Source organism: Lissotriton helveticus, chromosome 12, assembly GCF_964261635.1.
Source record: "Lissotriton helveticus chromosome 12, aLisHel1.1, whole genome shotgun sequence".
Classification (NCBI taxonomy): domain Eukaryota; kingdom Metazoa; phylum Chordata; class Amphibia; order Caudata; family Salamandridae; genus Lissotriton; species Lissotriton helveticus.
In genome coordinates, this window is record NC_136073.1 from 756,835,308 (window position 1) to 756,860,260 (window position 24,953).

The 24,953-nt window shown below is 52.1% G+C and overlaps 1 protein-coding gene across 2 annotated transcripts in view; it reads left to right on the forward strand.

Annotated features, from left to right (window-relative positions):
• The first annotated feature begins 11,757 nt into the window (after window positions 1-11,757).
• IQGAP3 (IQ motif containing GTPase activating protein 3) overlaps window positions 11,758-24,953 on the forward strand; it is a 307,137-nt gene continuing 293,941 nt past the window's right edge. For both annotated transcript variants that reach the window (XM_078671026.1, XM_078671027.1), the window contains exon 1: window positions 11,758-11,841. In XM_078671026.1, the coding sequence (XP_078527152.1) occupies window positions 11,811-11,841 (31 nt within the window). In that variant the 5' untranslated portion in view covers window positions 11,758-11,810. The remainder of the gene's footprint in view (window positions 11,842-24,953) is intronic.

Sequence of the window (24,953 nt, forward strand, 5' to 3'; positions counted from 1 at the left end):
CAGCTTTTACCAGGACTGTGCTATTATGGAATATGATCTGGTTTGTAGAGGAGTGGTTGGCCATCCAGTGAGTGGATAGGTGTAAAAGTGCGTGATCACTGTCATCGATGAAGTTGGAATGCAAATATGTAACTGTTTCCAATAATTCCATACCACAAATTATGTAGTCGATAATTGAGAAGGTTCCATTTCCTCGTCTAGTATACGATGCCGGTGTGTCTCTGTTGGACAGGCCGCATGTTCGAGCTGCCCCCCCTCCCCGCAATGGGACCAGGACCCTGGCTCTCCCTGCATCCCCAGCCAGAGTCCACAAACGACCACCCGAAGTACCCTGCAATCCCTCCACTACAAGACACCAGCTCCGGACCCAGCTGGCCCGGGTCACCATCTACCCCACGACATCGACCCGGCCGCCATCTTGGGGCACTGCAGCACGAGGCCGCGTGGCCTCAACTCGACCCTAACCCCGGGCCCGGCCGGCCCCGACATCGAGGCCCCACCATCCTCCCAGGAGGCAGAGTGATCACTTGGCAAGTCAATGGGAGAAGGAATCGTCAACGGCTCTCCTCCGCCAGGTGTCGATCACCCCAGGCCGCCTGGGCGCTGGCTCCACCCCCCTGCTGGGTGTCTGGACTCCCTCATCCCGGACCTCCCGGCCCCCAGGCGCGAGGGTCCGGACATCAAAGGGGACCAGACCTATAACTGGGGCAGGGCCAGACCAGGAAAGCAGTTGTATCCTGGAGTCGAGAGACCCGAGAAGAACTCATCCGTGACTTGGCCTGCTGGCGCTGCCGCGGCCCTCTGCCTCGTGAAACCATCGTCTTGGCCTGCTGGCGCTGCCGCGGCCCTCTGCCTCGTGAAACCATCGTCTTGGCCTGCTGGCGCTGCCGCGGCCCTCTGCCTCGTGAAACCATCGTCTTGGCCTGCTGGCGCTGCCGCGGCCCTCTGCCTCGTGAAACCATCGACTTGGCCTGCTGGCGCTGCCGCGGCCCTCTGCCTCGTGAAACCATCGACTTGGCCTGCTGGCGCTGCCGCGGCCCTCTGCTTTATGAGACTATCACCTTGGCCTGCTGGCGCTGCCGCGGCCCGATCCACAGACCCTCCAGCTCGAGGATTGTGAGCTCGCCTTTTACCACTACCTGTACCGATCCGGTACCAAGACTGTCCCGCTACCCCCTTTCCCTACAGAGACTAGAAGTGAGAGGACCCCCGGGTCCAAGTTATCCTGTATCGCTGATATCCTTGCCTTAAGAACCTTATATAAAGCCTTGAACTCGACTTGGTGTGGTGCCTGTTTGTGGGGAGGGAGGGTACTTGTCTGTACGATCGCCGGAGACGGTCCCCCTCGGGGATCTCTCCCTCGGTATCCGGCCGACCCTCAGGGTCCCCGTCTAACATTGGTGGCCAGCGACGGGATCCGAACCTACGCATAATCGTACAGAAAGTCACTCGCCCCACCACACACAACAACCATGTCAATAGAGAGCGGAACAACGGAAAAATTTCAGATGGAAAAATTGGAAGACTACAACCACCGGGAACTGAAGCAATATTGCATAGAACTTGGACTTCCAACCACAGGTCTTAGCACAAAGGAAGACTTCAAACGAGCCCTAGAAGCTTGGGCAGAAACGGGTACGGCCGTACCCCGAACACAAACAACCGAAACGAGCCCCGCACCAACTAAAGAAAGAGCGGATCTCTCCCTGGAAGAGATCCGAGAAAGAGAAAAAACCAGACTCCACGAATTAGAACTTGCCCGACTTCGCTTGGATGGGGAACTCAAGCTGGCAGAACAAAAAATAACCCTGGAACACTTACGGCTCAGGGAAGAGCGGGAAGACAAGCAAAGACAGAGGGAGCTAGAGGAAAAGAGACTAGAATACGAACATGAGCGCAATCTCAAAGCACTGGAGATTCAGAAACAAAATAAAGACCTCGGGCTCCCCGAACGACCGACCCCGTCTGCCTCGACCGAGCCCAAGGTTCACATCCCCAAAGATGTCATCCGGGAATACCACAAGAACGATGATATCCAGCAGTGGTTTAAAGCCTATGAGGTGGCAATGACCTCCCACCGGATTCCCCGAAGCGATTGGGGAGCCGGATTATGGGGGAGGTTTGTCAACGAAGGGCGGGACGCCCTGCTGCAACTCCCGGACCAGCTGATGACCTCCTACGACCACATGAAGGCCGCCCTCCTCACTCGATACGGGCTCACACCTGAGATGTACCGCCAACGGTTCCGCGACTGCAAACGGATTCCGGGTACAACTTGGGTGGAGTACGTGAACTTTTTTAGCCGAGCCTTCGAGGGGTGGATCAAGGGCAACAAAGTAACCACCTACGAACAACTCTTTGACCTTATCGTATGGGAACACCTGTCGAACAACTGCTTCGTGGAGCTCCGGCAACACCTCCTGGACAGCAAGCTAACCGACCCTCGACAACTCGCCGCCGAAGCCGACCGGTGGGAAAGCACCCGAGTTGGCCGGAGCGCACCCAGCGAGGTATCCAGATCGTATCGCCCCCGAGGGGGAGGAGGAAGTCAGGGTCGGGGGAGAGACCCCGGCCCCTCGTCACCCCCCAGAAACCCCTCGACCCCGGTTGGCCGGGGAAGCCCTGCCGTCCGGGCCGGTTTCCGGGCCAACATTACGTGCCACAGGTGCCAGCGACCCGGCCACTACGCCAGTGATCCCAACTGCCCAAAGAATCCGAACACGACTCCCCGCCAAGTTGCAGCGGCGGCCCTAGGGGAAGAAATAATCCCGGAAGACCAAGAGGAGTACGAGACCGATCCCTCGGAATGGGCACCCGCCGCCATGGCACTGGTCTGCTTAGGGGAGAGAGACATGATTCCGCGGGCCCCCCTTCCCGCCAACACACAGAAGTACGGTCAATGGGTTAACATCAATGGTCGCCGGGCGGAAGCCCTCCGCGACACCGGGGCCAGTGTAACGGCGGTCCGACGCCACCTCGTCACTCCAGACCAAATCTTGCCGAACATTCTTTGCCCTGTTCGATCAGCCGACAACTCCGAAAGCCTATGCCACATGGCCTGCGTCCCCTTCGAGTGGGGAGGAGTAACAGGGATGTTAAAAGTAACTGTCCGCGATGATGCCCCCGTGGACTGCCTCCTAGGAAACGACCTTGAAAGCTCTCCCTGGGCAGCTGTCGAACGGAGGGAGCACCTGGGGATGCTTGGCCTCCCCGAATGGGTCTGCGTCACGACCCGATCCATGACCGCCCGCGCGGTCCCCAGCCCAGAAGAGCCCGAGTGGCCAGAACCTCCTCCCGCGCTCATCCCAGAGGAGGCCGCTCCAGAAGCCATTCCCTTGACCCAAACCGAAGAAGGACCCGACCAGCTTCGGGACGTCCCTGACCTGGCACAATGGCGGCAGGAGGGAGGCCCCACGCAGGAACAATTCCGGGCCGAGCAAAAAACCTGTCCTTCTCTCGAAGGACTCCGGCAGCAAGCCCTGGCCCAGAGCACCGGGGATACCTCGGGGGCCCACTGGATCTACTGGGACCAAGACCTGCTCTACAGCGAGCAGAAAATTGCAGAACTAGGGGCCAGTCGGGTGCTGGTGGTGCCCCTTCGCTTCCGAGACTTCCTCCTGAACTTAGCCCACGATGTCCCCCTTGCCGGACACCTGGGGCAGGATAAAACCTACGACCGCCTGGTGACCCATTTTTTCTGGCCCCACATGCGGAAGGATGTCACCAACCACTGCAAGGCCTGCCCCACCTGCCAGGCCAGCGGAAAAAGTGGCCGAAAAATCAAAGCACCATTACAACCCTTTCCTGTCGTCACCACCCCGTTTGAACGAGTGGGAATAGACATTGTGGGGCCCCTCGACCCTCGAACAGCCCAAGGACACCGGTTCATCCTGGTCCTTGTAGACCACGCCACCCGCTATCCCGAGGCCATCCCTCTTCGGACTGTGACGGCCCCCGTGGTGGGCCGGGCCCTGATGGGGATCTTCTCCCGGGTGGGGTTCCCCCGGGAGGTCGTCAGTGACAGGGGCACGAACTTTATCTCCAGATATATGAAGTCCCTCTGGCAGCAATGCGGGGTCACCTACAAATTCACGACCCCCTATCACCCGCAAGGAAACGGACTGGTCGAGAGATTCAACCGCACCCTCAAGGGGATGATTATGGGTCTAGAAGAACCCCTTCGACGCCAGTGGGACGTACTGCTTCCATGCCTCCTGTTTGCCTATCGGGAGGTCCCGCAGAAGTCCCTCGGCTTCAGCCCCTTTGAACTACTGTACGGGCACCCCGTCCGGGGCCCCCTCAGCCTAGTCAAGGAAGGTTGGGAGCAGCCTCCCCAGAAAACTCCCCCGGACATCTACCGGTATCTCCTGGCTCTCCGCAACCAGACCCGGCGGTTCCGAGACACCGCCAAAGCCAACCTCGAGGCCAGTCAGGAGGACATGAAGAGGTGGTACGATCAGCACACGTCCTCCATTGAGTTCGAACCTGGACAACAGGTCTGGGTGATGTCCCCGGTTGAGCCCTGTGCCCTCCAAGACAGATGGTCCGGGCCCTTCAAGGTAATCGAACGCAAGGGGCCCGTCACCTATTTAATCGACATGGAGACTGCCCGGAACCCCCTACGGGTCCTCCATGCCAACAGGCTCAAACCCCATTTTGTGCGATCCGAACTCAGCCTCCTGATGGCTACCGATACTGGGACAGAAGAAGACTCCGAACCCCTTCCGGACTTACTGAGGGCCCTCGAGCAGGATGGCTCAGTGGAAGGGGTCCAGCTCTCCGAGGCCCTGTCCCCGGAGCAACGCCAAGACTGCCAAACGCTCCTGAGGCAGTTCGCCTCCCTGTTCTCCCTCACCCCCGGAGTCACCCCCTGGTGCCTCCACGATGTGGACACCGAGGACAGCCCTCCTATTCGACACCGAGCATACCGCGTACCAGACCGGGTACGAACCTGCATCCAGACCGAGGTGTCCAAGATGCTGACCCTAGGAGTGATCGAACCCTCAGACAGTCCCTGGGCGAGCCCAGTCGTCCTGGTTCCCAAGGCAGCTGCCCCGGGCGTTGCCCCTGAGCTCCGGTTCTGCGTGGACTATCGAGGGCTGAATGCAGTTACCCGGACCGACGCTCATCCCATCCCCCGGGCAGACGAGCTAATTGACCGGATGGGGGCCGCCCGCTACCTGAGCATCTTCGACCTAACAGCGGGCTACTGGCAGATCGGCCTCACCCCTAGGGCCCAAGAACGATCCGCCTTCTCTACCCCAGACGGGCACTACCACTTTAAAGTCATGCCCTTCGGCATGAAAAACGCCCCGGCAACGTTCCAACGGCTGGTAAACCAGGTACTGGCGGGCCTGGAAGACTTCAGCGCCGCCTACCTGGACGACATTGCTGTGTACAGCCACCAGTGGACCGACCACCTCCGCCACCTGCGGGAGGTTCTACACGCCCTCCAGCAAGCCGGGCTCACCATCAAGGCCAGCAAGTGCCAAGTTGGCCAAGGGTCCGTGACCTACCTGGGACACCAAGTGGGAAGCGGGCTGGTGGCCCCTCTCCAACTCAAGATTGCTGCCATCCAGGCCTGGCAACCCCCTACGAGCCAAACGGAGGTCCGGGCCTTCCTGGGGCTCACCGGATACTACCGGCGGTTCGTGAAGGACTATGGCAGCATCGTGGGGCCCCTCACAGAGCTCACCTCCAAAAAGAGCCCCAAAACCGTCAACTGGACCCCGGACTGCCAATCAGCCTTCGAGAAGCTAAAGACCGCCATGTGCACGGCCCCCGTGCTCCAGGCTCCCGACTACAGCCGGGAATTCATTGTGCAGACGGACGCCTCCGATCATGGTGTGGGGGCCGTCCTCTCCCAACTCAACACCGAAGGGGTCGACCATCCGGTGGTCTTCATCAGCAGACGCCTCTTGCCCCGAGAACAGCGCTGGAGCACCATTGAGAGGGAGGCCTTCGCCGTAGTCTGGGCACCCAAGAAGCTCCGGCCATACCTCTTCGGCACCCACTTCCGGGTGCAAACAGACCACCGACCCCTGCAATGGCTGATGCAAATGCGGGGGGAGAACCCGAAGCTGTTGCGCTGGTCCATCTCCCTGCAGGGGATGGACTTCACGGTGGAACATCGTCCAGGCCAGGACCACACCAACGCCGACGGCCTGTCACGCTTTTTCCGCCTCAGCGAGGAGAGTCCCCAGGAAGATGGCTGACTCTCCCCGCCTTCAGCTGGGGGGGACGCATGTTGGACAGGCCGCATGTTCGAGCTGCCCCCCCTCCCCGCAATGGGACCAGGACCCTGGCTCTCCCTGCATCCCCAGCCAGAGTCCACAAACGACCACCCGAAGTACCCTGCAATCCCTCCACTACAAGACACCAGCTCCGGACCCAGCTGGCCCGGGTCACCATCTACCCCACGACATCGACCCGGCCGCCATCTTGGGGCACTGCAGCACGAGGCCGCGTGGCCTCAACTCGACCCTAACCCCGGGCCCGGCCGGCCCCGACATCGAGGCCCCACCATCCTCCCAGGAGGCAGAGTGATCACTTGGCAAGTCAATGGGAGAAGGAATCGTCAACGGCTCTCCTCCGCCAGGTGTCGATCACCCCAGGCCGCCTGGGCGCTGGCTCCACCCCCCTGCTGGGTGTCTGGACTCCCTCATCCCGGACCTCCCGGCCCCCAGGCGCGAGGGTCCGGACATCAAAGGGGACCAGACCTATAACTGGGGCAGGGCCAGACCAGGAAAGCAGTTGTATCCTGGAGTCGAGAGACCCGAGAAGAACTCATCCGTGACTTGGCCTGCTGGCGCTGCCGCGGCCCTCTGCCTCGTGAAACCATCGTCTTGGCCTGCTGGCGCTGCCGCGGCCCTCTGCCTCGTGAAACCATCGTCTTGGCCTGCTGGCGCTGCCGCGGCCCTCTGCCTCGTGAAACCATTGTCTTGGCCTGCTGGCGCTGCCGCGGCCCTCTGCCTCGTGAAACCATCGACTTGGCCTGCTGGCGCTGCCGCGGCCCTCTGCCTCGTGAAACCATCGACTTGGCCTGCTGGCGCTGCCGCGGCCCTCTGCTTTATGAGACTATCACCTTGGCCTGCTGGCGCTGCCGCGGCCCGATCCACAGACCCTCCAGCTCGAGGATTGTGAGCTCGCCTTTTACCACTACCTGTACCGATCCGGTACCAAGACTGTCCCGCTACCCCCTTTCCCTACAGAGACTAGAAGTGAGAGGACCCCCGGGTCCAAGTTATCCTGTATCGCTGATATCCTTGCCTTAAGAACCTTATATAAAGCCTTGAACTCGACTTGGTGTGGTGCCTGTTTGTGGGGAGGGAGGGTACTTGTCTGTACGATCGCCGGAGACGGTCCCCCTCGGGGATCTCTCCCTCGGTATCCGGCCGACCCTCAGGGTCCCCGTCTAACAGTCTCCTTCTACATTGCCATTCAGGATTGTCCCATTTAGATTTGGAAGTAATGATAATAGCAATTTACCTCTTTTATCTGAGTTTATTCCTTTGGGAAATTTTGGAATGGATATTTCCAGTGATTCTTCTTTATATAGGTTTACCCACTTTCTAATTTCACAGTTAGAGATTTTTCCATTAAGATCGCCCATAATTATATATGACAGATATGATCGGTCTTCTATTATCCGAGAGATAGTTTCCATAATGTCCGCAAATAGGGCGTCTTGGTTAGTGCCAGGTGGGGCATATACATTAAAGAGCAAGATTGCCTTTGGTAGGGCTGTGATGTGTGTTTTTAATGATACCTTAATGCATTGAAGATTATCGGAATTAGTCTCGGCAGTCTTTTGAGCCCATAAGTATTCCTCCCTAAGTAGGATTGCCAGTCCACCCTTTGCATGGCCCCGATTAGTTGCTTTTGCAGGGGTATCATAAACATAGTAGCCTTTATGGAAGAAAGATTTTGTTGCCCAGGTTTCCTGTAGAATCAAGATGTCTGGTTGATTTATAGTAGCTTCAATCATTTTATTCTTTGTTTTTCCAGCCATATTCCACGAGGTAATCTTCAAGCCATTGTTAAACAGTAAGTTGTTGGCATTTAGTAATTTTGTTGCTGTTTAATGTCTCCGAGACCCAAGACTTTATAGTTTTTTTAGCCTCCTTTACTTCTAAATCTTTGCACCATACTACCCTTTCACCATTGTTCACATGGATTTTCAGGGTATCCTTCCCTGAATAAATCGATCTTAAATCTTCTGGTTCAAGAATATTTTTGTAATGATGTTTGGATTGCATACTAAGGTTTGGCCCAAAAATACCATGGGACCTTTTATTAGATTTATTTGCCTCCGGTTCAGATATTTCAATTACGTCATAGCCGCACTTATGAAGTATCTCCTTTTCACTAAGAATAATCCCAGGAAGAACTGATGACCAAAAAGATACCATCGCTATTTTGCTATTTTATTTTTTGGGGAAGATCACCAGGTCTATTTCTTTGCTGGTCAAGGATTGTAAAGGCAATATTTGTTGGAGAAGGTTGATTATCCTTCCTCGATTGAGTGGCACGTTATCGATGGGAAAAAGTTCTTCAAATTGTAAAAATTTGGACGGCTTCGTTTCCCCATGTAAGGATATCTTATCATCATCTTCTCCTATTCCTTTATTTCTATGCCCTATTTTTGAAAATAATATGGACGGATGATATTCCTCAGCTCTTGGATTCAATGATTGTACTTTTTGTGTGATTTTTCCATCACTGGTTGCCTCTTTTTTGTTGATATTAAGGATTGTAATTTCATCTTGTCTCTCACAGATTTTTCGAGGTGTGGTAGGTTTTTGAAATTTGAGCTTACGAGTTTTCTTTTTATTAATTCTTCTTATCGGCTTTCTTCTCCTTTTTTTCCTTCCTTCTTCCTGAATTTCTGTTATTTTAGAGATTATTTCTCCTTGATCAGCATCAGGTATGTGTTTAGTGCCGTTTTCCTGATCACCCTTGTCACAATCAATTTGGTGCGAATCCGTTTTCTTGGTAGATTTCGAAAAAATAGAATACTGTTTGGCAACTTTTGGAGGTTCTTCTCTGAAGAGTTTTTTTAAGGAGTATATAGTGGAATCCTTATGGATTTCCAGATATTCCTTTGTTTGTTTTCCTATTTTTCCTATTTCTGATGTTTGAGTGCTAAAGTCACGTTTTGTTTGTATCTGTATACTTTTGCTGATTTTAATTGAGTTATTCTTTTGCAATTGCGTCGTATCAGATGTTTGTTGTTTTTTTATTGCTTCAGCGGATTCTTTTTTCTTTTTCTCCTCTACTAAGAACGTTAGTATACCAATTTGTGCATCTAAAGTTTGGTCCGAATTTTCCAGAATATGTCCTAGAAAAGAAAGGACAGATTCCAAGATTTCCTGTAGAGAGAAAAGAGCCTTTGACATTGGTGTTACGGAATTTGTGGTATTATTATTTTTAGGAAAGAAAGGGTCCAGAGAGGAATCAAGTACTAGATCTTGTTCTAATGTTTCTTTCGAAGAACTGTTGGGAAACTTCTCTGGGATTGACTGTGCTTCTGAATTATTTTCCACTAACTTCAAGTTGATTCCATGAGGTTCGTCAATACGATCTGGACTCCCTGACCGTTTTATTGGAGTTGAGGATGTTAAGAGAATCACATCATGGTCCAGGGATTGTGACTCCTGTGATGAGCAGATTATCTTATGATTAAGTTCAAGATCAAGCTCACTTAGATTTTGGGTAGGTTGTTGGTTCAAAGAATTAAGCATTTTTTCCTCCATATTTTCAAAAGGATCCAGGTTTTATCCTATTTCCGGGATGTGGGTAGATGATTCCCTTTTTGATGATAAGGCAGAAAAGTAATTACTAATTGCAGGGGTCCTAGTTATCCGATCATGTTTTACTGCTTTGTCAGAGGATTTCCTGACTGCTTCCTCAGTGCCCATTCGCTTCATAAATATTGTACGAGATCTTAGTTTTTTGAATCCCATTATTCTTTCCTGTATTAGGCCTGATAGCTGTAAATGATAGTGCTTACTCCAGTGAGTTATATGTGGTTGTTATTAAATCTTCCGCACAAATCACCGTCTCCCTTTGCCTCAGTCTCTGTATCTTTGTTGTTACACTTACCACACTGGCAATCGGATGTATTACTTATCACAAGGTTGCCCAGTACATGAAAAATGTGGATATGGATGTTAATAGGGTGGCCCGTCCCGTCCTTGTACGTCCCCGGACTGCCACAGACGGCCCGCCCTTTGCCCGGGCTTCGCCAGGCGTCCCGCGAGACGGTCCTTACACTGAATTTGTACTTGCGAGGGCGGCCGTGGGCGGGGCAGGCAGGGGGCGCTGACCGGATGTCATCAGGTCTCGCAGGGACTCCTGGAACAGTGAGTCCCTGCAGCGCTACACCCCTGCAGCCTCTCAGCGCCGCGGCAGCTTGGCAGATGATCTTTTCCAGACAGGTGTGGGCAAAGCAGCACGCAGCGGCTCCCGCACAGCGGGAGCGGCAAGTTGTGGGTTAGTCGCCGACCAGGGCTCCAGCAGAGCGAGCAGGTAGAAAGAAGGTTAATATTCAGGCTCCAAGCGTTTTGTTTGATTGACACTGGCTGTTCAGCACAAGCCCCTTTTCTTAGATCAGCCGGCCGGGGGCACCGGGGAAGCCTTCTCCACAGCGGTAAGACGCACACGAGCAGGCAGAGCGGTGGTAAGGTCCACCCGCTTCCGAGACTTTGAACTGGGGGGAAGCTAAGCAGCCTTTGGGACGTTGAAAGACAATTGTTTTCTGTTGTTAATAAAAAGAGGGAGATATGTAGAGTCGCGCTCTAGTTCTTGCGTGCTACGTCATGGTTGGGGCCACTTGCCAGAATTTGTGATTACCCACTAGGAGACGCCTTTCCAATGTTTGATTTTGGCCTCATATGCTCCTCAGTTATCAATGCTTGATTAATCATCCCCTGTATAAAATTCACAACACCTTTTAACAAAAAAATAACGAGGTTGAAAAATTGCGCTGTTTTTTTTTTTTGCAGAGTTTTAAAGCGCGAACTAGACCCGAACCGAATCAGGGATCAGAGCGATTTACATATTTTCCAGTTACGTTACATGAGGACACACTTTCATTTTTTAGGCACGGGGAGATTAAGTGATTTGCCCAGAATCACAGGAGGTTTTGGCGTAATAATGGATGGCTGTTTACATGCAACAACAGCACTAAATTCTCACTTTCGCCCATCAGATCTACATAGACGTAGGGAAGGAAAAGCAAAGTCTAAAATAATGTGCCGTAGCCGTCATCTAATGACCGAAAAAATGTTAGCTTAAAAAAAACAACCAGAGTCGGCATCATTCTTCAACATAATTATTAGATAGCGAAACTACCCTAACTGCACCCCAGTTTCAGAACCACGGCCATAAAGCATTTAAATCAGTCCACCGTTGTGCTGTTTTCACTTTTTTCCCAAATGGCAACAAGTTCTCTAGAGACAGTTCTAATCTTGGGATTTTCCTATACAGTCTGCCCACACGACAGCGACTGGGCGTTTTATGTTTTGATAGACGCAGCATTTCACGTAGAACGGGTGCATATCTTCCGGAGCAAGGGGCGGTCACTTCCGGTGCAGCGGTAGTGGCGGGTTCTTTGAAGAAAGGTGTGCCCTGTTTTTCTGGGCCGGTCACTTCTTCTGACCAATGGCAGGGCTCCCTGGGAAGTACAGTCACGAAGACCCGCCCATAACCATCTCTCAGCCTATCAGTTTAAAACTAGCCTTCTGGTTACATACCTTCGGGTACTTTTGAATGGAACTTGTTTGGAATCGGAAAGTAAAGACAAGAAAATGTTTCAGGTCCAAAATCGGGAAACTGGAGGTTAGTCTATATTCTGGAACCTGCCATTTGATTTGGGAGTGCTGGCATAGGAAATATGCCGTTTTATAACATTAGACAGGTTCACGTAGGGTCCTTAGTTAATACATTTTCTGATGTCCAGGGACTAAACTAAACTAATGTGTGGTTTTGTATCGTGGTTCATAATTACCCATTGCAAATGTGGATGATTCGGGGAGGGCGCAGATGCAGTTAGTCTGAATATTTTGTTACAGAAGATATGAGCTGTCAATATCCTATTTTCTATATGGCAATTATGTAGCGAAGTGCTGGCACTGTCCAGAGCAAAGTATGGCAACGCTGCGGAAGTCATCAATGACGTAGATAACACCCGAGAAAAGTGTACTCGTTTTGGGCGTCTCTGGTAACTTGACATGTTTATAGTTTGGTGACCTCTCTTGTGGTGCTACGTTGCTTTTGTATCTCTTGTGAACTGTTGCTGCATGCGAAGTGCTCAGAGAGGCTACTTCGGTCCTGTTTAACAAACCTACACTAAATAAAAAAACTATCAAAACTCCAAAATGGCATTGTGCTGTAACTGTGTTGCTATGTGTTTGAAATGTGTGTGTGGGGTGGGGGGAGACCTAGTAGATCGCATACATTGGGGTAGGGGTGAGTTAGTATAAGGGGGCTTTCAGGAGCTGAGCCTGACAGTCAGTTTATAAAATGGATTTCATTTTTTGGCCCCAAGAAGTTGGCAGCATGAAGGAATGTGATATTAAATATGTTCTGTTTTCATTAATTGGTCGCTGACTGTGTTGTAAAATATCTCACGGGTCCCTAGGCTACTGCTGAATAGATACCAATGTATCCAGCTAAGTTCCAGAGTGCTTTAGTGGGAAGAAAGCACTTTTGGGTAATAAGCTTGGTGGCAAGATTTTAATGCATTCTAAGATGAGGTTTGACTCTAAATAAAATAGTGCAGAGGTTAAATGTGCCTGCTGTCAAGCGCATCGTGTAACATTTAGGACACATTTCCTACTCCTATTTTTACAACTGCTGACGTTACCATCTGAGTGTCTTTGTTTCCTCGATGGCTTTTGGGTTTAAGGTGTTGGACTCCTGCTAGCTGTAGCCAGAATAAAATAAGCGCTTGATGGTCCGGTTGTGCAGCTGAGCTTATGCATTGAGAGACCTTAAGTAGTTCTTGGTTATAGCTGCACGTGCAGACTTGCCTAGCATACTAGATTGTGACACCCGACAGAAGACTTTGTGGGTTTAACAATTTATTTGCGTGAATAAAAGGTGTTTGAATGTTGCACCTATATAAGATCAAAGCATATTCTTCAAAACACTGGGGAAGTGTGGGCTTATGCTGACAATTGTTTTACACCACCCACAACAAATAAACAAAACACACAACAGCAATTATGCTCATTTAGTATATTCAAAGTAGTATATTAAAAAAAAAATATGCACACATTTTTCTTTTTGTAAATGAGGCTGTGAAGAACATGAACAAATACATACAATGATGTGACTTGGTGATAAAGTGACAAAAAGCAGAGAAAATACGTTTAACCTTAAACAATACAGACACAAACTGATCTAAACATTGTAATTGGGTATTTGTAAAGCGCACGGCTACTCCACGGAGTGTCCAGCGCTAAAGACCGTTAAAACAGGCAGAGTGAGCGAACAGCAGCTAGCTAGTCATACTATTGAAACAGCCAGGTTTTTAATTTCCTCCTGAACACACCTAAGTCAGATGCCTGTCTAAGAGAAGGTGGCAGTCCGTTCCACAAGCGGGATGCCACCACTTGAAAAGAGCGGCCGCCTGTGCTGTAACGGGAAAACCTAGGAACGGTCACCAGAAACTGCATCGTGGACCTTAACGTTCGTTGAGGGGCGTAGTGCTGGATCCTTTTACTAATATAATGGGCCCCTGAGTTGTGTAGGGCCTTAAAGGCCAGGGTAAGAGCCTTTAAGTGGACCCTCTTATGCACCAGAAGCCAATGAAGAGTTTTAAAGTGGGGGGGGGGGGTGTGTGTCATGTGAGCCCTGGGTCCTACCATCAGAATAACTCTGGCCCAAGGGCGTAAAAAAGGCCCCTTCAGCCCCCGTGGTGCGGGGGGCCCGACCTCCAGGGGGCCCCTTCAGCCCAGTACCTGTCAGCAGAGCTACTGAGTGTGGTCGGAGGGGGCCCCCTTCATATACTGTGCAGGTGGGCCCCCTCAAGTTTCGTTATGCCACTGCTCAGGCCACCGCATTCTGAAACACCTGTAGGCTACCTAAAAGATATTCTGGTAAGCCTAGATATAGGACATTTGCGTAGTCCAGCCTTGATGCAATCAGGGCCAGCACTACCGTCTTTCTGAGGAGGACTGAGAGCAGGGGGAGGAAATTCTTGAAATAGATAAAGCAATTATTACAAAAAGTAGGTTGTTCATTGGCAATGAATGGGAATATTTATATTTTAAAACATTTTATGTATTTATATGTTTTAGTATTATTCTAAATTGCTTTTTTTAAAATTTTTATTCAAAACATTTTTACGTTTATTCCCGCCCCCGCACAGGACATGAAAAATGCAAAAAACAAATACAATCAAATTTTGTTTTTTCCACAACATTTCTATATCTCAGGTTACAAGAACTCTGCCTGGCAAATTATACTGGGTAAGCTAGAGCATCAATCAAAACAGCTGGAAAGAGAAAAAAAAACAACAAAAAACAACCAAGTAGGTTGAACAACTAAACATAACCCCATGGATACAGCTTGATTAGTATTCCTGATTTTCATTACACACCCGACTTGAGGCCCTATGGAAATTCTATGTTTCCTGCCACCCTATTCTTCCAATCTGTTATTGGTTTCCAGATCTGCAGACCGAGGGATCTGCCCTTCTTCCCTTTTCTGGCGTATAACGCTTTTTCCATGTTGTATATATGTAAAAGCCTGGCCAACCATTGCTGCATAGTGGGGGGGTGCTTATCTCGCCATGCTGAAGCTATGCATAGACGAAATACTGCCATGGCTACAAACAAAAAGTTCTCAAACTGTGATTGCTCTCCAGTCCCATTAATATTACTTCGGATGTCATCGTTAACTTACAATTCAGCGATCGATCTAAAAACCCTTCGATTTCTTTTATCAGAGGGACCAGGTTGGGGCATTCCCCGAACATGTGGACTATGTCTCCCTCCTGGCTATCACATCTTGGGCATGTTATCCCTTGTGTTCCCCCCCCACTGTGCATTTCTGGCTGGGGTGTAGTATAGCTTGTACAAGGTCTTGTAGTGCTGGGATTGCAATGAAGAAGAGCGGAGAACCTCCTGTCCCATCTGCAATGACTTCTCAAAGATCCCCTCAGTAATCCCTAGCGCATCAATCCATTTTGCTTCAAATTTACCCAGGTCATCTCCCCTGTGTGCTATAAGTTCAGCATAGAACCTTTTTATCGTACAGCCGTGTCCCCCTTCTATTACTTGTAATATTGTATTGTCTCCAAATCCTAGAGGTCCTCCTCTCTTTCCAGCCAATAAGCTTCTTATCTGTAAATATTTAAAGAAACGTCCTTGTACTGAGCCCAAACTTTCTCTGTATCTCTGAGAATTGGCGCACTCCTAGCGGGCCTATCAAATCCCCCATTCTTTTCACTCCTAACCGTCCCCATTCCTTGAAAACAGTATCAGAAAAGATCTCTGGGGGTAATGTGGGGTCGTTCCCTAACCTAGTATATGCATGGTATCTACCCAGTCCAAAGCTCTTTTTAAACGCCTTCCACACCTTATAAGCTGCCTCCAGGGTCTTGAATCTGGTCCTCTTAAAGTCGCTCGGTTCAGTGTATCTCAGGAATACATTCTGTGCCTCCTCACCTAAAATCAAATCGTATATCTCTAACGAGCCGGTATAGAATTCTCCTTCCATCTCGGCAGCACCAATGAGGCCCGTTATTTGCTGCAGCACTGCTGCCCAGTAATAAAGTCTCAGATCCGGTAGTGCCCCCCCCCCCCCCCCCATCTCTTGGTAATGCCATAAATTTTAATGCCCTTCTTGTTTTACCCTGTGACCAAATAAACCGGTTTATTATGAGCTCTATTCTACTAAACAAATGTGGGTTAAAAAATAGAGGTATAGTTCTAAATATATATAGACATTTCGGGAGGAGATTCATTTTGATATAGTTTACCCTGCCAACTATGGACATATGCAGGTTATGTATCCTATCCAAATCCTTCTTCGCTTTCGCGATGATAGGGGAGGTATTTAAGTCCACTAAATTGCCCAGGTCAGCAGTGATAGTTATTCCTAAGTAAACCCCCTCAGCCACCACCCGTGAATCTGTGCATGTTGCATATGTGTTCTTTATAATTTGTGTCTTAGTTTTATTTAGTGCGTACCCCGCGACCTGCCCAAATTGCTCCGCCTCCTGTTCTATTTTACTGATGGCCTCTGCTGGTGAGGGTGTGATAATCGCGATATCATCTGCGTATGCTAGTACCTTAATCAGTCCCATCTTAGTATCTAGCGGCCTAATTCCATCATTTAGCTCCAGTTTCTTAATTAGTGGGTCTATGTAAAGTGCAAAGAGCAAGGGTGAGCATGGGCACCCCTGTCGTGTGCCCCGTGTAATTCTAAATGGGGTAGTGCGGCTTGCATTCACCCTTACACACGCCGTTGGTCCTACATACTATGATTGTATCGATTTTATAAATCCTTCTCCAATTCTCCCTTTCCTTAGCACTGCCCACAGAAATTCCCATGCCACGCGGTCGAAGGCCTTTTCGGCATCTAGTAACATAGCTGCGATAGGTTTCTCCTCCGTCCCTTTTACATCAAATAGCGTGATCATTTTTCTAACTTGGAGTGTAGTTCCTCTATGTGGAATAAAGCCATGCTGATTAATGCTTACTAATTGCTCTGTTACCCTAGCAAGTCTGTTCGCTAATGTTTTAGAGAAGATTTTTAGGTCAGCATTAATCAGTGTAATCGGGCGGTATGATCCGGGCTCTGCGGGGGGTTTCCCTTTTTTAAGGATTACAACAATATCTGCCCCTGCCCAGCTGGCTGGTATATAATGCCCCAACTGTGCCTCTCTAAGTGTCTTAACTAGCTCTGAGATAATTGATGCAAAAAACACTTTGTCGAATTCCCCGGGTAACAAATCCGGCCCGGCAGCCTTGCCGGAAGGCAAACTGAGCATAGCCTCCGTAATTTCTTCTGCCTCTAAGCAGGTCTCGAGAGAGTCCCTATCTATCTCCTGTAGGGTTTTAATTGGTAGGTCTTGCAGGTACCTCTGAATATCGGCAGGATCCCTATCCTGCTCCTCCTCATAAAGCTTGCAATAGAACTCCCTAAAGACCTCGAGGATACCTTCCCTATCTGAAACCATATTACCCCCGCTGTCTCTTATCTCTTTAATTTCCTCTTTTGCCATCCTCTGTCTTGTGCGTGTTGCAAGTGTCCGCCCTACCCTTTCACTATATTCATAGCATTGCTCTCTCTTAGCATTGTAAATCTTAGCTGATTTTATTGCTATACTCTCTTCTGCTTCTGCTTTAGCCATCATGGTCTCCATTAGATATTGTTCCAGCTCCCGCCCCTCAGTAATAGCCTGTTCAAGTCTCTGCTCTGCTTTCAACAGGTCGCTATTTACCCGATCTACCTTGGCTTTCTCCTTTTTCTGATTGGCTAGACTAAAGCTCAGTGTTTCACCTCGCACCCCGGCTTTAAAGGTATCCCAATCATTTCCTGGATTAGTACTCCCTCTATTGATATCCCAGAAGCTCTTTATCCAAACGTGCATGTGTGTAATGTAGTCTATATCCGTCAGGAGTTCTCTTTCAAATGTCCATGATTTAACCTGTCTTTTAAGCCCACTGCCCGTTATTGTCAATAATAGAGGGTTGTGATCAGACAGAATACGGGGTAGCCTCACTATAGTGAGGATATTTGAGGGTAACCTGGAGGTGAAGAAGTACTCCAGACGGATGCACTTCCTATGGGGGGGCCGAGTAGTAAGTGAAGCCGTCCTCGCCCGCTTTAAGCTCTTCCCAGACATCTATAAAGGCGTTGTTACTGGCCATACTTCGGATTGCTCTACACACCCTCTTTTTCCTTCCTTGGTATAGGCCTCTATTATTCAGTCCCAAACCTGATGCCCCGTCGATGTTGAAGTCTCCTGCGAGGATCACTCTTGGTGCCCAGGTAGCCAGTTCTATATCTAGGAACTCGAATACTTCAGGGTCATCCTCCGTTGACCCATAGACGGACCCTAAAGTAATCCAGTCTTCTCCAATCAGACACTCAATCAGGGCCCACCTGCCCCAAGGATCTTCTAATTTCTTCCTCGTGCTAACGTTAGGTAGTTTAGTTAGTATGGCCACTCCCCTGACCTTTGCCCCATGTTTTGAATATGCCAGCAAGCGCAGCCCCAATTGTTCCAACAAGAAAGGCTTATTGCCTTCTATGTGTGTCTCTTGTAAACATATAAATTCTGCCTGGGTGTTTTTAATTAATAGAGCTACCTTTTGCCTTTTCAGCCTATCATTCAGCCCGCATACATTCATTGTTAACACCTTAACTTTTTTTTTCACAACAAAGTTTTATTGAATGATCAGAGAGAGGCATATATATGGCTCTCCACAGTCAGGAGAGTGCCACCAAATATCAAGACAGGTTTCTTTAGCATGTACAAATCTCAAGTAATTATACGAGGAATGCAAACCCCCTTCCTGCCCTCCACCCCCATCCCCAACCACCCAACTTCCCAACTACCCACCCCTTATCCCTCCCTAACCCGTTGCACGTGATCATAGTAAACCTTCATCACTTGGTCTTAATGTGTCCGGTACTGTGTACCACCTCAGGTCTGCGGGCCACTCGCCTCCTGCCAGTCATCTTCTTGTACCATCGGGGGGTCTAGGAACAGTCCCCTATACTCCGCCCACCTTCTCCAGATCTTATAATGCTTACGGGGGCATCCCCTGGCTTCAAACACCGGGCGCTCCAGCCCCATAAAGTAGTCTAAGCCAGCCTTCCAAGCACACAGTGGGGGGGCTCGCACTCCTTTCCATGCCCGTGCCAGGTCCCTCTTGGCCACCACCAGTCCCAGCAGTAAGAGGTGGCGCTTGTAGATATTCCCCCCCTACCCCCTCTAGGACATGAAGAATCCCTAATCGAGGGGTGCGGGGCAGGTCCCATCCCAGTACTTCAGACAGACAATTCCAGACACCACTCCAAAATCTGGTAAGGCCGACACAGGACCACACACTATGCAACAGCGTACCTCTTTCAGTTCCACAGCGCAGGCACTCTGGGGACCCAATCAGGCCCGCCCTCCAGAATCGCTCCCGGGTGTAGTAGGCCCTGTGTAGGTATTTGAATTGGATGAGGCGGAGTCGCATCGCGATAGCAGCCCCTCGCGGGGACTCCAGCGCCTCCCTCCAATCATCCTCGTCCAAGCGTCCGATGTCTTTCTCCCAGGCCTCCTTAAGGGGGAGTAGGGAGGAGGAACAGTGCGTGATGAGTGTTTGATAGATTCGGGATACCTTCTTATCACCGAGGTCTCCCATGAAGATCTTCGCCTCCACCGGACTGAATTCCGGCAGCGACTCCAATCCGGCAATGTCAGGTGCCAGTGCATGGCGAAATTGGAGATAGCGATAGAATTGGGTCGTGGGCATATGGAACTCAGTTTGGAGCTCCTGGAACGACTTCAGGGTGACGCCGGACAGTACATGTCCCAGTGACGAGATCCCGATGGCATCCCATCCACTGAACCCCGTCAAAGAGGCCAACCCAGGAAGCCGTCCATTCTGCCACAGCGGGGTCTCCGCCGTAAGTCTACCCCACCAGCCCATACGACGCAGCGCTTGTCGCCACACAGCAAAAACCACACGTGTGACACACGGGAGCTTTTTCCGTTTTTTGGCTGAGTATAAAATCGTGTGTAGCGTGCAGTCACCCATCAGGGAGCGCTCCAGGGCGTAAGCCGGGTCACCCCTGTCTCCATACCACCATTCATTAAGTACAAGCATTTGGGAGGCCTGATAATAAGACAGGATATCGGACGTGGCCAAGCCACCACAATATGTGGACAGGTAGCAGGTCCGCAGCGCCACCCTGGCAGCACCTCCCGCCCATAGGAAGCGACCCAGGACCGAATTAACTTGCCGAAACCACTGGGGAGCGATAGGGTTTGGGTGACTCTGCAGTTGGTATAGGAGGCGCGGAAGTGCGACCATCTTGAAGATCGCAGATCGACCAAAGATAGTAAGGGGCATTCGGGACCACGTCTTAACATCCGTCTGAACCCTCTCCCATACCGGGACCACATTACGTTCCCAAGCAACAGCCGCGGAGTCGGAGAGGAACACTCCCAGATACTTCAAGCCCCCTACAGCTACCTGCGACTCCGACGCCCAGGAGTCCGCCACACTCCTGCCACCCAACACCCATAATGTGGATTTACGTGGGTTGAGATAGAGGCCCGACACCTCACCGAAGACACGCATAATCTCCAAGACTCGAGGGCCCGATCTGTTTAAGTCCGTAAGGAAAAAGAGGACATCATCTGCATATAGTGCAATTCTATCCGTGGGGGCGCCGCCCCATTCAAAGCCCCGCATTTGTGCGTCAATACGCACCCAGGAGGCCAGGGGCTCCATAGCGAGCGCAAATAAATATGGGGAGAGCAGGCACCCCTGGCGAGTCCCCCTGCCGATGGAGAACTTCTCAGATATCGCACCGGAGATACGGACAGATGCTGTGATGTCCGTGTACAGGAGTTTGATGTATGAAATAAACACCGGGCCCAGATTGAGGCGAGGCAGGAGAGCGAACAGGTATGTCCAGCTAACTGAGTCGAATGCTCTGTCAATATCCGCTAGGAGGAGAGCTGCACTCTCCCCCGTGTCACCAACCGCATCTATTGCCGCCTGCGCCCGCCTGATATTGTGCCGCGTCGCCCTATGTGGCATGAAGCCAGCCTGGTCCGGATGGACCAAGTCGGTCACATACGGGAGAAGGCGGTTCGCCAAGGCCTTAGCCAGCAGTTTAGCCTCGATATTCAGCAAGGATATCGGGCGATAAGAGTCCTGTCTGTCCGGGGGCCTGCCGGGCTTTTGGAAGACCACAACCTCGGCGTGTCGCCAATCAGCTGGCAGTCTACCCTGCGACCGAGCCGCCTCCAGTGCACGGAGGTAATGGGGCCCCAATTGGAGTTGGAATCGTTTATAGAATTCGCTCGGGAAGCCACTTGGCCCCGGTGCCTTCCCCGTGTTGAGCTGTCCTAACGCTTCTCCCAATTCTTCCGCCGTCAGGGGAAGGTCCAGCGCTGCTTTGGTCGCATCAGAAACCGCCTTCGGTGGCAAGTCCCCAATGAATTTATCTATCGCGTCCGCCGATAGACAGTCCCGCGGGGCGTATAGGTCCTTATAATAGTGGGCAAAGTTCGCCACCAGCGCCTCCGGGTCCATGATCGCCACTCCATCCCCATTTGTGAGACCCGGAAGCGAGTGCGGCTGGATAGTACGTTGGCACAACCTATGAAGCATGGTACAAGACTTGTCCCCCCACTGATAGACTCTACTGCGCGTGGCCAGCCATGCTTGCCTGGCCTCATCAATCAGCACAGACGCATACGACTGTTGCGCCTGCAGGAGCAACCGCAACGCCACATCATCACCCCCACCCCGGCATTGTTCGTCAAGAGTGTCCACCCGTGCAGCTGCCGCAGTGATGGCCTCTCTACGCTCCCGACGGGCCGCCGCACACCATACAATATCTATCCCCCTAATCGTGGGCTTCATGGCCTCCCAGACTACCACTGCATCTATATCGTCCACTAGATTCTCCTGCCAGTAATGTGCGATCGCACTCCGCATGTGTTGGACGTAGCCGGCCCGCTGAAGGTGCCACGAAGACATCCTCCACCGGAACGGCTGACGCTTCGTAAGCAGGTCAATCCTGACAGCCACCGGAGAATGGTCAGATAGCCCTCTAGGCAGGATCCCAGCTTCCCGTACCCTATCCAGGGACGCGCGGGGCACAAAAACGTAGTCCAGGCGCGAAAAGGAACCATGGACCGCCGACACGTATGTGTACTCACGGGCCTTGGGATGCATATGCCGCCACACATCAACCCAGCCCATTCCCTCCACCATCGCATTCAACCGGGTAGGAGCAGCAGCAGTCGAAGCCCCTTGCGCTCGCCGACGATCCACACACATGTCCATCACCTCATTCCAATCGCCCCCCAACACCGCCAAGGACTCGGGGATCTCCGACCACACTGCAAACAATTTCTCGGATAAGGACCACTGCAAAGGCGGAGGGGCATAGACACTCCCAAAAACTACAGGTTCAGCACCCACCATCCCCTTGACGAAAACATATCGACCCTGCGGGTCTATCCATTGTTTCTCATGTACATAGGCCAATCTGCGATGCACCAACACAGCAACTCCCCTGGACCCCCTGGAAAACCCCGCATGATAGACCTGTTGGTAACCAAACCTCTGCAGGCTAAGCACCTTCGTCCCCAGCATGTGCGTTTCCTGCAACAGTAATACATCAGCCACCTCCCTCTTCCCCCATCTCAGAATTGCCCCCCGTTTGATTTTGTCAAGCATCCCCCTGACATTCCAAGTTATCACACGCATGGACTCCTGAGGGAGTCCTCGAATCGAAGTATCAGCCATCGTCTAAGGTAGCAATCGTGGCAAGACCCTGGCTCCACACCCAGGCACACAGCACCTTCAGAAGCAAAGTATCAAAAATCACGTGCAATCCCCCCCCCTTGACCCTCGAACTCCCAAAAAACAACAGCGGCAGTCCCTCTGCCCAACGTGCCCCCAACCCACGCCCCCCCCCACAACCACCCCACCCCACCCCAACCCCCTGCCCACCACCCCTATACCTCGTGGAACTCAGAAGTATCTGTCGCGGCATGGGCAACCTCGGGCCCAAAACAGAGCGCCCAAGGCCAACCATAGCAATGGATCCCAACTACCCCCGGGAACTATCAAAACTCCCTCCCCCTTCCCCTATACAACCCCCACTTAAGTAGGAGGCAGGTAGCCCCAAACCAGAGCACCCCGAACCCCACCCCATAACCCCACACACAGCTCAACAAGAATCTAGCCTTAATAGTATACTCAGCAGTCAATGTTCGGTACAGTGGAACGCTGCAGAGCAGCTTCACTCCAGCCGGAGTTTATGATATACGGTTGAGGGCACGAGTCCCCACAGCTTGTCAGCGGCCTCTCCCAGAGTGATCAGAGTCAGTAGGTGCAGCAGAGGGAGATCCACCGCGGGAGTTGGATCGTTTCCGAGATCTCGACTTTCGAGTCCTTTTGGCTCCGGCAGCCTGATCCCCTGGGTCTTGCGATGGCTCCCTCGAACGCCCCGGGTTCAATCCAGGTTGATCATGTGGCCTGACTCTCACCGTCTCATCAGTCCATTTGAAAACGTCCTCCGGGGAGTCAAAGAAATGAGTACGGGACTGAAAGATCACCTGTAGGCGGGCAGGGTAGAGCAATGAGTATTGAATCTTCAGGCCACGGAGTTTCGCCTTGGCGGCAATAAAAGAGTGCCGCTGTTGTTGCACAAGTCTGGTGTAATCCGGGAAGATCATAATCTTCTGATTTTCGAAGTGAAGTGATTCCTTGGCCCTCGCTTCCCGCAAAATAGTGTCCTTGTCGTGAAAATTCAGGAGTTTAGCAATCACGGGTCTGGGCCTCTCTCCCGCCGGCGGTTTCTGCGTCAGGGCCCTATGGGCGCGTTCGATTACGAAACAGCGGGACAGGGCCTCCGGAGGGAGCCAACTCTCCAACCACTGGGTTAGGAACTGTTCCATGTTACCCTTCTCACACCCCTCCGGAAAGCCCACAAAGCGTAGGTTGTTCCTGCGCGCCCGCCCTTCAGCATCCTCGACACGGAGCGCAAGGCCCCGTTGAATGTTTTCCATCGCCGCCATTTTCCGCTTCAGGGTCCCAACATCGTCTTCCACCACCGAAATCCTGGATTCCGTCTCAGTAATTCGCTCAACGGCGTTGCGCAGATCTTGGCGCAATAAGGTCACGTCTGCCCCAACCGCCCCAATCTTGGCATCAAGCATGTCCCTAGATTGGGTGATCGCCGCCATGAGCGCCGCATTGTCCGGGCCCAAGCCCTGGCCACCGGACGCCCCCTGGGTCCCACTCGGTCCGGTAAACTTGTCAATGGGGCCCTGTTTGGCGGGCCCCCCCCCCTCTGGTCATGGTGGGGCTCCCTTCTGTGACCCCGGTTCTCAGGGCAGGCACCGGTGCTCACAGCTAGGTAGTCTGCGTTGCCAGTGGCAGGCAAGGGAGGCACACGATCACGGACCAGCCAACCACCAGTCTGCCTCCAGGGGGGGGACACACACAAGGCACTCCAGGCCAGGTCACTGCCCAGTCAGGGTCGCAACTCCCAAAGGGCCGATTGCCCACTTCGCCGCCTCTGCCTGACGTCAGGCAGCACCTCCAGGGCTATCCGGGGGCAGGGGGCTCCAACCGGCCAGAAAGCAGGCAAGCGCGACAGTCTATGGGCCAGGGAGCAGGCAGGATCACTCACCGGGGGGCCGCAGCACTGGCCGTCTCGCTGCCGCTTGGTTCAGGCCTCCCTCGCACCTCTCCACCGGCGCCGTCAAAATTGAGGCCCCGGTCTCTGGGCCTACACGCCGGCTGCGGTCCGCCTCCAGGATCGGGGCAGCCCGGACTCACTCCCCAGTCGTGGGGCACGGCCACTCTCCCTCAGTCAGGCCCGCTGCAGAGGCAAGCCCCAGGCCGCGGGTCCCGCCGCAGCCACTGTCTGCGGACACCACCAAAATCGAGGCCCCGGCTTCACATGCCGTGGGTAGGCCCCGGGGTGTCTCCGCCGCTATCTCCGTCAGCAATGCTCCGGGCGCTCCAGAACCTTCACCGGAGGATACCCCTCACCCGTCTTTGCCTCCGCTGCTGGTGTGGGTCGGGATAGGAATTCAGGGGCCAGGATAAATTACGGATCTGTAGCCGGCCGGTGGGAGCTCTAACAAGCCACGTCCACCATCGTCGCCCTCGAAGCCACGCCCGAACAACACCTTAACTTTTGAGCTCATCCTTAATCTTTATTATTCCTGAGCCTTTTAA